General features: G+C 33.9%; 1 protein-coding gene across 1 annotated transcript; it reads left to right on the top strand.

Annotated features, from left to right (window-relative positions):
• Window positions 1-5542: 5542 nt before the first annotated feature.
• On the top strand, window positions 5543-11662 carry LOC127864899 (protein mono-ADP-ribosyltransferase PARP15-like). The gene is made up of 5 exons (XM_052404790.1): window positions 5543-5659; window positions 7577-7645; window positions 8847-9033; window positions 9881-10009; window positions 11544-11662. The coding sequence occupies exons 1-5, from the start codon at window positions 5573-5575 to the stop codon at window positions 11660-11662; spliced, it is 591 nt and encodes a 196-aa protein (XP_052260750.1). The 5' UTR covers window positions 5543-5572.
• Window positions 11663-12036: the final 374 nt, after the last annotated feature.

The following is a 12036-nucleotide window of genomic DNA, read 5'->3' as shown; positions in this document are numbered from 1 at the left end:
TTACGGGCTAAAAAATATTAGGGTAGGTAGGTAGGAAAAACATTTTATTTTTTTATTTTATTTTATTTTGTTGAACGTCTTTTTCCAATACATACATAGGCAATCTAGCACAAAAACCATTTAACTGCTGATAAGGATGAATGGCCAATACATGGCTTCAACTTGGCTTAGCCTTGCATTGACTTTTTATCCATATCAAAAAGAAACTTCGGAAAATTTGTTATATAGAGAAAAATACTGTAAATGTTGATGAATAATAACCCGAAATTACTTTGAAAAACATAGCTTAATTACTAAGGCTAACACCTTTTTGATAGTCATACCTAAACTGAAGGCTTTAAAAGCCCTGAACTCAGGAGCATGGTCGCACTTTTTATGTAAAACATTAAATAAAATTGACGAAGAAGATGATTTCTAAATTGTGTCGCAGAAGCTCTATGCATTTAATACGTAAAGCTCCTCCCCGATGAGTCGGAGTGAGTGAACTAGGGCTGGCCCAAAATTTCTCTGAGCCAACTTGTTTCCGTCTTTCGGTGCGCAAAAACTGGTTTTGAAATAATTATATATAAACTATCAACATGCTTATATTTCTTTTTAATGACAACAAGAGTATATTACATATCATAATAGAACATACAGTTTTCAATATAGAAATAATTAGTATGTTAATTGTCAAAGTACAAACATAATTTATTTTATAAAGGTACATTTTATAGTGGTGTCGATGGTCCCAAATTTGAAATCCTGAGAATTAGGCTGGGGGTATTGGAACCGCAGCCGCAGGAACCCAACAGGAAATAAGGGCAGTGCCCCTCCACCCCATCAAAAGCCCATACTAATTGTGCTTTTTTATCGTCTTAATAATTGTATTTTCAGGTGAATATAATTCGAAATATTATAAACCACACCGTTGTATCACTGCATGTGTATTCGTCATTCTATTTCTTCTATAAAGAACTTCGAAAATAAATTATAATGGACGAAAAACATAATGTATCCGAAAACGACAGTCCGAAAAATTGTACGCGTTTTGCATATAAAATAGAATGTGCATATCGTTTTTGACAGCAGAAAATGAAAACCCGAAACCTTGCAAATATCGAATTGGGTTGATAAATTGCTTTACACTAGCACATTTTGTGGATAAAAACAACTTAATTATCACCTTTTAATTTCAAACGTTAATCGGCAGAAAGGTGTAACATCATCGAGATAGAACTGATTATATATTATCATCCTTTTAATCGATGGATTGATAGTCAGGAGAAAGGTGTACAGTGATCAGCTTAAAAATAATTTGTTTATTGTTACTTTTCTTTTCATTTGTTTATCTTTTAATACGACGTTTGCCATCGGCCGCTTTATTGTTTGCTGACGACAGTATCAACTGTGTATTCCGAGTATACAGTGTCTGCGCATGAATGACCCAATATTATTTGTGAGCAAACTCAATGCTGATTGGCCAGCTACAGCTACTTACTTCAATAACAGTAAGGTCAAGCAATGTCTAATGCTCTGGTGCAGACTGTTTTTCGTTTTTTATTGAAAGTGCGAACACTTTCATTGATAAAAAGAGAAAATATTGTAAACCAGTATGTATTTAAATGGCGGATGTTTTCATTGAAATTTTACGAGACTTTAGCATTTTCGTAAATCAGATTTTTCTTGAGCCGAATTCTCAATACTTTTGCAAATGGCTGAAATGGCGAACGACAGCGCGAGCCTCACCGGACGAGGCTAACGGTGCGCTCGTAAAACGCACTCCGTTAAAAAAGTCGGCGTGGCTAAAAACCGTTCTTCCGGAGTCCTGTAGGCGATTTTTTTCTTTTGGCTTTTAATTTTGAATAAAATGTTGTAGGATCGCAGCAAAATAATAGGCTCGGTAGGGTAACCGTAACCACAACATTATTTTGTTTTGGCCTAATTCTTAAAAGTTGCCATAAATTATATTCTCTTGTTTTGTGAAGACAGCATGCCTGTGTCAATGCGGCACGTGGGGGTATACGTCACGTCTGTGACAAAGCTCTAGTTTTTTGCTGTCTGTCTGTCTGTCATTCTGTCTGTCATCCTGTCTGTCATTCTGTCCCAAAACTTTAACCTTGGTCATCACTTTTGCAATATCGAAGACAGCAACTTGATATTTGGCATGCATGTGTAGCTCATGATTCTGCACATTTTGAGGGGTGAAAGGTCAAGGTCATCCTTCAAGGTCAAAGGTCAAATATATGGCTTCAAAGCGGCGCAATAGGGTGCATTGTATTTCACAAACACAGCTCTTGTTTATCAATAAAATATCAAATATTTGTATAGAAGTTTATGTTTTAGTGAAAGTTTTAGGCATGTTATCCATGTTCTCACAATTTTTGTATGCTGTACAGTTGAATATCTGTTGCCTGCTATGCTTCTTGTAAATGCACACATACTGTAATTACTAGGGATGGCAACGAATACCGATTTCGGTATTCGAATATTCGGTCACCCTTCCGAACGAATATTCGGATATTCGGTCAACATCTGTTGGAAAAAAGTCAACTTTGTCTACCGTACCATTACTCCATGAATTCTACTTTAGTTTTTACCGGAAGTTCACCGAAAGTGTTTAAATATTGACACGGCGTTGCCGTCGTTATTTCGAAGCTGATGTTGTTGATTACTTTTTATTGTTAAAATTGAATGACAAAAACTGTTTTTAAACTATTATATCGTACATCAACAATAGAACGAGAAACATAATATTACATGACGACAAAATAATTACATGACAAAACAGTTAGATCTACAAATAATTAAAGCTGAACTTAAACGAATTACTTAGTATGTACATAGCCACAACACACTTTGAACCTGTTTAACAGACTAAACAGTCAGTCTTTTAAAGTTGCCACGTTTAAAAGACACTTGGATCGGCGACTTCTTATCGGATGATGTCGTGAAATACTTCCAAGCAGCGGAAGGCGTAGGTGGCATTTTGCGTGGACAGATATTTACTTTATGCGTGTAGCAATTATACTATTTTCAATTAAATGAGGGTGAAATACCAAAAACATTTCTTTAAGTATAATACCTGATTGAATATTGAGTAATTAATTATTGTTTGGACCATACGATACGCAAATACTCATTAGAGGTTGAGTGAATTATTTTCTAAAAGCTTTTTTGATTGGACAACGTGATTATAACCATACGATCTGTTTTGTTTTTCACACCAAGTCGGCTCTTTCTTTACTCATTTAATCTTTGATCATTTTAAATGTAATTCGAGTTATTAGATCAATACGGGTCGGTGTTTTAATTGCCATACGGTCTTATTTGTTTTTACACAAAGTGGCTTTTCCTTTACTCATTTAATCTTTGATAATTTTAAATGTAATTCGAGTCATTGGATCAAGTGCAGGTCGGTGTTTTGATTGCCGACGCGATTTGCACCTATCATAATTTTGACACAAAGTGTCTGGCTTTGTTAGCGGGATTTATGACCGGTATACTGTCATCACCATAGCGACGCATTAAAGCGCCTACCGGAATAAACATTATGACACGAGAAACAACTTTTTTGACAATGTTTGAAGCAAATTTTACGAAAACAAAGTCTTTGAAATTACTCGATTGTTTTTTCTTCCGAATATTCGATTCGGAAAACAGTATCCGAATATTCGGTCCGGGACCGAATATTCGGATATTCGGATATTCGTTGACATCATTACTAATTACCCTAACTTTTTCGACACTTAATTACAGAAGGCTGAAAATTTCGAGACACAAATTTATGTGTCCGAAAATTATAATTATTTTGAAATAAAAGCAATAAATCTATTTACAATTATTTTCTTGTGAATAACTCTTCCTTTTCAGCTTAAAAAAAATAAAAACAGCTTCACAGCTTTGTTTGCTCTTGCCTTAAATGATATAGAACAAACAAGTAAAAACAAAAACATTTTGCTTCCTTTATAGGACCAGACTGTTTTATATGCTGTTGGGTGAATCTCTTTTTTTTCTACTGGTATACATGGTTCTTACCCAAATTACGCGAATGTTATGTTCAATTTCACTCAGGCATGCATCTGCCGGGTGACCTTAATCCCGTTGTAAAAATCCATTATCCAAGTGTCACGAGATAAGCGAAAACAGGCCTGAAATCTGTAGAATTCCGCAGTAATATATACTGTCCAAAAATTGAGAGACATTAATTATGAAAAAAAATAATGTATGTCCGAAAATTGAGAGTCATGAAAAATAATTATTTTTCCTAAAAAATAGAAGGTGTCTGAAATCTTTTGAGTGTCCGAAAACTTAGAGCAATTACAGTTCTCCTTTGCATCAGTATTTACATAAAATCGAGATGTACATAATTGTAACCTTAATTTATTGCACTTATAAGTTAGCTCTAAAAAGTATCCAAGAAAATATGGACTTAAGCATATCTGATTTAAAAGCCCCACACAAAGAGGAAGGCATTGGAAATTGAACTTCCTATGCTCTTGTCCCTTGCTTTAAGTTTAATTGACACAATTTAGTTTTTTGCCACCTATAATAATAATAATAATATAATGTTTAATGCCATTTAGGTAATGGCGACATGCCCGAAGCCTTTCTCCAAATGTTCTGTAATGCATTCTTGTCTGTGTCACATTCAGTTATTAATACCAGTATTGCCATGCTAATTGTAGGTTGAAGGACTTGACTGTGGATCACTGTTGGTTAACTTCAAAATTGATCAAGCAGCAGGGATTATCACAATTCATGGAGAACCTGGACAGGTTCATCAAGCTGTTACAGATATTAGAGGAAAACTTAATGAAATCATGAAAGAAAAGAATGACAAAGAACAGTAAAAAGAACTTGCTAAGAAGGTAAAGTGGCAGTACGAACAAGAGGAAAATGATTACCTTGTTTTCATTTTGTATGATTAGATGCTAAGTTTTCGGATAGAAATGGCATACTTAAATAATAAGACTTCATTTCGATTTAGTGACAAGGGACAATTGATTGAAATTGATTTCGCTAAACTAAAGGAATATCCAGTTAGTGACAAATCAGACTTTGTAAAAGTATTCAGAAGAGAAATACTTAAAGGTAATCTTTAATATCTGACCTGGTACATGATTGGTTGAAAATTGATTGGTAGCACAGGTGAGCCATATGGGCCATGATTGTCCTCTTGTTGTTTTCATTTTAAACATGACATGGTTTAATGTTATCTTATTTTACCTTTAGTGTATGCTCACAAAACAGAAGATTGGTTTATCATGCATTTAATAATGTCCATAAGTGGTGTATTTATATGAATAACTAATATGAGAAATGTTTTGACGTATAGTATCATGATGATAGTGAGAATATGGTCATGGAACAAATGACAACATTAAGTAACTTGTATACTAATATTCAAATGGATTTGGTCTAAATATTGTCTAAAAATGTAAAGTCGCTAAATATTAGCTAATTTGAAGTACATGTCCACTGTCCAGTTCTTAATAACCGGAAAACTATTGTGAATATATAATAATTGTTTGATTTTGTTTTTTAAATACTGTCAGCTGATCATGCTGCTCTACCAGAAGACTGGAAACCTATGAAGGATGGCTCAAATGTAAAGCGTTTACCATTACAAAGAACTGATCCTGAGTTTCAGAGAATTGAACAGAGATTCTTGACTGAGGTAAATTGTGCGCTCACATGAATGCTCATGGTGAGCGATTATGGTACCATATATTCGGTGTCTGGCATTGTCTGTGATTAACTTTAAGCTCGTTGCCACTCTTAAGTACACATTTTTTTATTAGCTCACCTGAGCACAACGTGCTCAAGGTGAGTTTTTGTGATCGCTTTTTGTCCGTTGTCCGTTGTGTGTTGTGCGGCGTCAACATTTGCCTTGTTAACTCTCTAGAGGCCACATTTATTGTCCAATCTTCATGAAATTTGGTCAGAACACTGGTTTCAATGATATCTTGGATGAGTTCGAAATTGTTACGTTTGCTTGAAAAACATGGCTGCCAAGGGGCGGGGCAATTTTCCTTATATGGCTATATATGGCTATAGTAAAATCTTGTTAACACTCTAGAGGCCACATTTATTGTCTGATCTTCATAAAACTTGGTCAGAAGGTTCATCCCAATAATATCTTGGACGAGTTCGAAAATGATGCCGGTTGGTTGAAAAACATGGGCATTTTTCCTTAAATGGCTATAGTAAAACCTTGTTAACACTCTAGAGGCCACATTTATTTTCCGATCTTCGTGAAACTTGGTCAGAAGATTTGTCCCAATAATATCTTGTTATCTCAGGTGAGCGACTTTGGGCTTTCAGGCCCTGTTGTTTAATCTTGATGGAATCTGGTCAGCATGTATATATTGAAAATATATAGGTCAGGCTCGAATCTTGGTCACGTGTTTCTGGAAACTATTTCACCAGATCACATCTTAGAACAAACCTTTTTACTACCCTAGAAGCCATTATTATGACTCAATCTTGATGAAATTCTGTCAGAATGTTTATCTTAATGATAACTAGGATGAATTTGAAACTTGGAAACCAGTTCAAATCTTGTATAAACAACTGTAAGAGGGCACCTGTCTTCAAATCTTGATGAAACATGGTCAGATTGTTGTTCCGTACCGATGAAACCGGAGCGAACTTATAGTTTGCGCTCTCTGTGTCAGTCTGTCCGTCACACATTTCTGGATCCTGCGATAACTTTACAAGTTCTTCATATTTTTTTCATGAAACTTGAAACATGGATAGATGGCAATATGGAGATAATGTACATCATTTCATTTTGTTCCTTCATAAAAAATGCTGGTTGCCATGGCAACATATATATATATAAATAATCAGAAAATGGTGTAGTTTCGCTGGTAGGGGACATAATATTGCTTGGCAAAAATAGTCTTGTTATCTTGGTAATATCTAAGCCTTGTAAGAATCTGGCACATATTGATGAATCTGAACCATATTTGTTTTCAATGTTTTGAGTTTGAAACATGGTCATGTGCTTCCAAAAATTACATCACTACTTAAATTCTGAGAACACCATTTTTACCGCACCGGAGGTCAAATTTATTATTCAACCTTGATTAAACTTTGTCAGAAAAATTCTCTTAAACAGATAGAGGCTGAATTTGAATCTAGGTTACATGCCTCTTGAAACTACCTCCTTGTTGAAAACCTTGTTACAAAAGTAAAGGCCAGCTGATGGATCTTGATGAAACTTTGTCGGATGCTATGTTTTAACAATATGTAGGCCAAATTTTAATCTAAATTACTCATGGCAAAAACAACAAGTTCACAAGATACAATCTTAGAAAAACCTTGTTATTTCTATTTAACCGTCAAGGGCATTTTCCTCAAACTTTCACAACTGAACAACTGCAATTAAAAAAATTATAGCATTGTATCTGCAATACATGTTGTGTAATTGCTGCACCTTTTGTCATGTTTACAAGTATTGGGTATATTAAAAGAGGATGTCTTATGGTGTGGAAGTGAGTACTCTTTGACTAGTGGATTTGTATGTGTCCAAAGATTTGAACAATCACTTTTTTGTCCATCTGACGGAATGGTTTTGTTGTGTTTGCAGTTAATCAATGGGAAGTATGCTAATAGCCCTGGTCACAAGTATGACAAAAGCAAGACGAAAGTGGAGACGGTAATTACATGGGCATAAGTGTAAACATTATATATTTTTTTCGATTGTTTGCTCTGGTTGTTGTTTAGAAAATGTCTGCGTTGGCAGTGGTTAGAAACATGTTAACTTATCATTTCTTATAACAATGAATAATTAAATAATTACTGTGTTTGAAACATATTTACCAAAACCTTTTGTATATTATATATTGTATTTGTTTTTGTAAAACATTCAACCCCTTTTATCAAGTATCTTGGATGTTCTACATTACAGTTCTGTACACATTATTCGATTCTTTTTCTGAAATACATCAGTTTATTTACAGTCTGTTTTTTTCTGTTTTTAAGATTGACAAAATTCAATATAAAGCTCTGTGCCGTCAATATCTAACAAAGAAAAAATGCTTGGAAGAAAGCAACCCCAATCGCCCAGCAAACATGCCTCGGAAAGGGAACTGTGGCACGGAACTAATCAAAATGCAATGGACAGCATCATCCTGCATGGGTTCAAAAGGAGTTACGCTTGGGATAATAGTAAAGTTATTTGGAGTTATTAAAATATGCGATAATGCTCTAAATATTTCTCATAATAAACCAGTATTGAAGCATCTATGTCATGTTTATTGTAGCACACTTTTTTATGTTTGGAATATATATATATATATATATATATATATATATATATATATATATATATATATATATATGTAGGTTACATGTCTGTTTAAATCTGTCTTGAAATGAAATTAAAATCGCAGTGATTACAATGTGTATAAAAACTGTTTATTAATTTGAATTATTTGGTATTTGTGTTATTCTCATTCAACTCTTATGGCTATAATATACTATATCTGGGATGAAATACGTACAATAATAAATACAACGGACACTTAATTAATGAACTGTCACTTGTAACTTAACACTTCCAAGCTAGTTGCAAGTCTCCGAACTTAAATTTTGTCCTTAATAATGAAATGCAACTGCTTTACATATCTCTTCTAACTTAATTTTTTGCTCGGCGTTTTGGGAGAAAACCCGAGGTATTTCATAGCCAGCTCGTCGTGTCATCCACTGTCCGCCGTCTGCGTCGTGTTAAAACCTTAACATTGCCTCTAAAATCAAAGTGCTTCCACATTCTACATTACAGTTCTGTACACATTATTCGATTCTTTTTCTGAAATACATCAGTTTATTTACAGTCTGTTTTTTTTTCTGTTTTTAAGATTGACAAAATTCAATATAAAGCTCTGTGCCGTCAATATCTAACAAAGAAAAAATGCTTGGAAGAAAGCAACCCCAATCGCCCAGCAAACATGCCTCTGGAAAGGGAACTGTGGCACGGAACTAATCAAAATGCAATGGACAGCATCATCCTGCATGGGTTCAAAAGGAGTTACGCTTGGGATAATAGTAAAGTTATTTGGAGTTATTAAAATATGCGATAATGCTCTAAATATTTCTCATAATAAACCAGTATTGAAGCATCTATGTCATGTTTATTGTAGCACACTTTTTTATGTTTGGAATATATATATATATATATATATATATATATATATATATGTAGGTTACATGTCTGTTTAAATCTGTCTTGAAATGAAATTAAAATCGCAGTGATTACAATGTGTATAAAAACTGTTTATTAATTTGAATTATTTGGTATTTGTGTTATTCTCATTCAACTCTTATGGCTATAATATACTATATCTGGGATGAAATACGTACAATAATAAATACAACGGACACTTAATTAATGAACTGTCACTTGTAACTTAACACTTCCAAGCTAGTTGCAAGTCTCCGAACTTAAATTTTGTCCTTAATAATGAAATGCAACTGCTTTACATATCTCTTCTAACTTAATTTTTTGCTCGGCGTTTTGGGAGAAAACCCGAGGTATTTCATAGCCAGCTCGTCGTGTCATCCACTGTCCGCCGTCTGCGTCGTGTTAAAACCTTAACATTGTCTCTAAAATCAAAGTGCTTCCACCTACAACTTTAAAACTTTATATGTAGATGCACCCTGGTGATTTTACACGCCACAACCATTTTGGGGTCACTAGGTCAAAGGTCAGGGTCACTGTGACCTCTAAAAAAAACTGACACGCTTTCATTTATTCAAAACTGCACCCGTAGCCGAGCGTGGCGCCCGTCATGCGGTGCTCTTGTTAGTGTTTATTTCAGAAATATTTCTTACGCTAAGTCGTTTATTTCTATACTTAATACCATAAATCTTGCATTTATGATTTTAACTCCAGTTGGAAAGCCCTGGTGGGGTCAAGGAGTCTACTTTGCCCCAGACGCATCCTACTCTGCTCGGTCATGGATGACAGAGGCTGACTGCTATGGTAGCAAAGGATATGTCTTACTAGTGAAAGTACTCACTGGTAAGTATATAATTTATTGTCTGACTTCCTAATGGAAGAACTCACTGGTTAGTGTTTTGATTGATTGTCTGTCTGCCTAGTGAAAGTACTCAATATTAAGTTTATGATTGCTTGTCTGACTTACTAGTAAAAGTACTCACTATAAAGTTTATGATTTATTGTCTGTCTTACTACTGAAAGTTCTCAATGGTAAGTATAAGATTGTGTGTGTTCCTAATTAAAAGTCTCACTGGTAAGTATATAATTGAGTGTTTGTCTTCCTAGTGAAAGTACTCAATGGTAAGTATATGATTGATTGTCTGTCTTGCTAGTGAAAGTACTTACTGGTAGGTATTTGATTTATTGTCTGTCTTTCTAGTGAAAGTACTCACTGGTAAGTATTTGATTGATTGTATGTCTGCCTAAATCATCAGATGTCTTTGTTCCAAGTGAAAGCTGGAACTTGTAGCTATGTCATCAAGTGTCTTTGTTCCTAGTAAAAGCTTTCATTTGAAAGTATATCTTCAATAGTTCTGTGGTCTTTTAACAAAAACAGGGTTCTCTATGGAGCTTGTTTGTGTGTTTAATGGGTGAACGTTTTTGCTTTGATCCTTAACTGGAGATAAACAAAACTTGATATGAATCTTTTTTGGGTAGTACTTACAGTGAGGACATAGTTCGTAGGCATATGTCAAGTAGTTGATTGTATAAGTTCGGCTTTAACCCTTATGGTGGAACAGTAAGATGCTTTGAATCGAGTCAGTCATTTTCATTTCCATATGTGTTGTCATTATATATTGGAAGTGATATGATTGTTACACCCGCATTGCGTAAGTAATTGGGGGTATACTGGAGTCTCCATGAACCTATGTTTATCTAATTATCTGTTAAACAAACTTGTCCACATGCATTCCTTTATAATTTTCAATTTACCATACAATATAAAAACTTACAGTCATTTATGTTCTTATGCAATTACTATCATTCTTTGTTAAACAATTCAAAAGTTATGCCGTTTTTCTACTTAAAATTTCTTTAATATCACGATTATTAATATACAGTATTAATAGATTATTTTTGCTGAAACCAAATGGGCCACAGGTGTTTTATTTCTTATGTAATATTGCAAATAGCGTTCTCTACATAGTTTTCTCAAATTATGCCTCTTGGGTATGAACTGGCCACGTCATTGGGGTCACACTGTTAGTATACACATGCAAGACCCTGGAGATCACGTGATTTATATACACTTATCTTTATATAAAATAACTAAACAAATCTTAAATCTCATGAATCACAATGTAATATTTGGTATACAATGTCCTCATAACATTAAAACAAGGCCCCTGAGATAAAAACTTGACATTTGATTGTTTAAACTTTCTACCTATTGCAAAATGTTTGGTATGTGTATTCATTATTGTCAAAATATCTTTTATTTCATTTTTAACACATTGCTTATTTTGTTTTTAAATGAAAAGAACTGCAGTTACAATTAAATATGCTTAAACATCTAAAATCCTGTAGACATAATTTGTTGCTACTAATATTCCAGGTCAGTTTCTGAAAGGAAATCCATACATGAGGTACCTACCACCAATAGATAAGAACAATCCATTGGTTTTGTATGACTGTGCAGTGGACGAAGAACCCCATGGAGTTTGTCATCTTTAATGAAACACAGGCTTATCCTGATTATATACTGACGTTTTCAAGATCTTAAATTTGGGTTAATTCTGAAGTGGACAGACCTTTGTAAAATTCCATTTTGAGCTATACAAATGTGATAAAAAAATATTGAACTGTACTTTTTGTTTTGTGGTCTGAGAAGATAATACATTCTTTTTTCCATAAAAATATGTTTTATGTTAGCACCATTTAGAATTATGATGATGTTATTTGTTGTTTCATTACATTGTTTTAAAAATCATATAAATAAAATGTGTATACACATGGCAATATATAAATATGTATTGTAATTTGATTTCATACGTTAATTGTTGTTCTTGAAATTATAAAAGGGTTGTTTTCTTGTTTTCTTAATTGAG

The sequence above is a fragment of the Dreissena polymorpha genome, chromosome 1 (genome assembly GCF_020536995.1).
Source record: "Dreissena polymorpha isolate Duluth1 chromosome 1, UMN_Dpol_1.0, whole genome shotgun sequence".
Taxonomy (NCBI): Eukaryota; Metazoa; Mollusca; class Bivalvia; order Myida; family Dreissenidae; genus Dreissena; species Dreissena polymorpha.
This window is presented reverse-complemented; position numbering and strand designations above follow the sequence as displayed.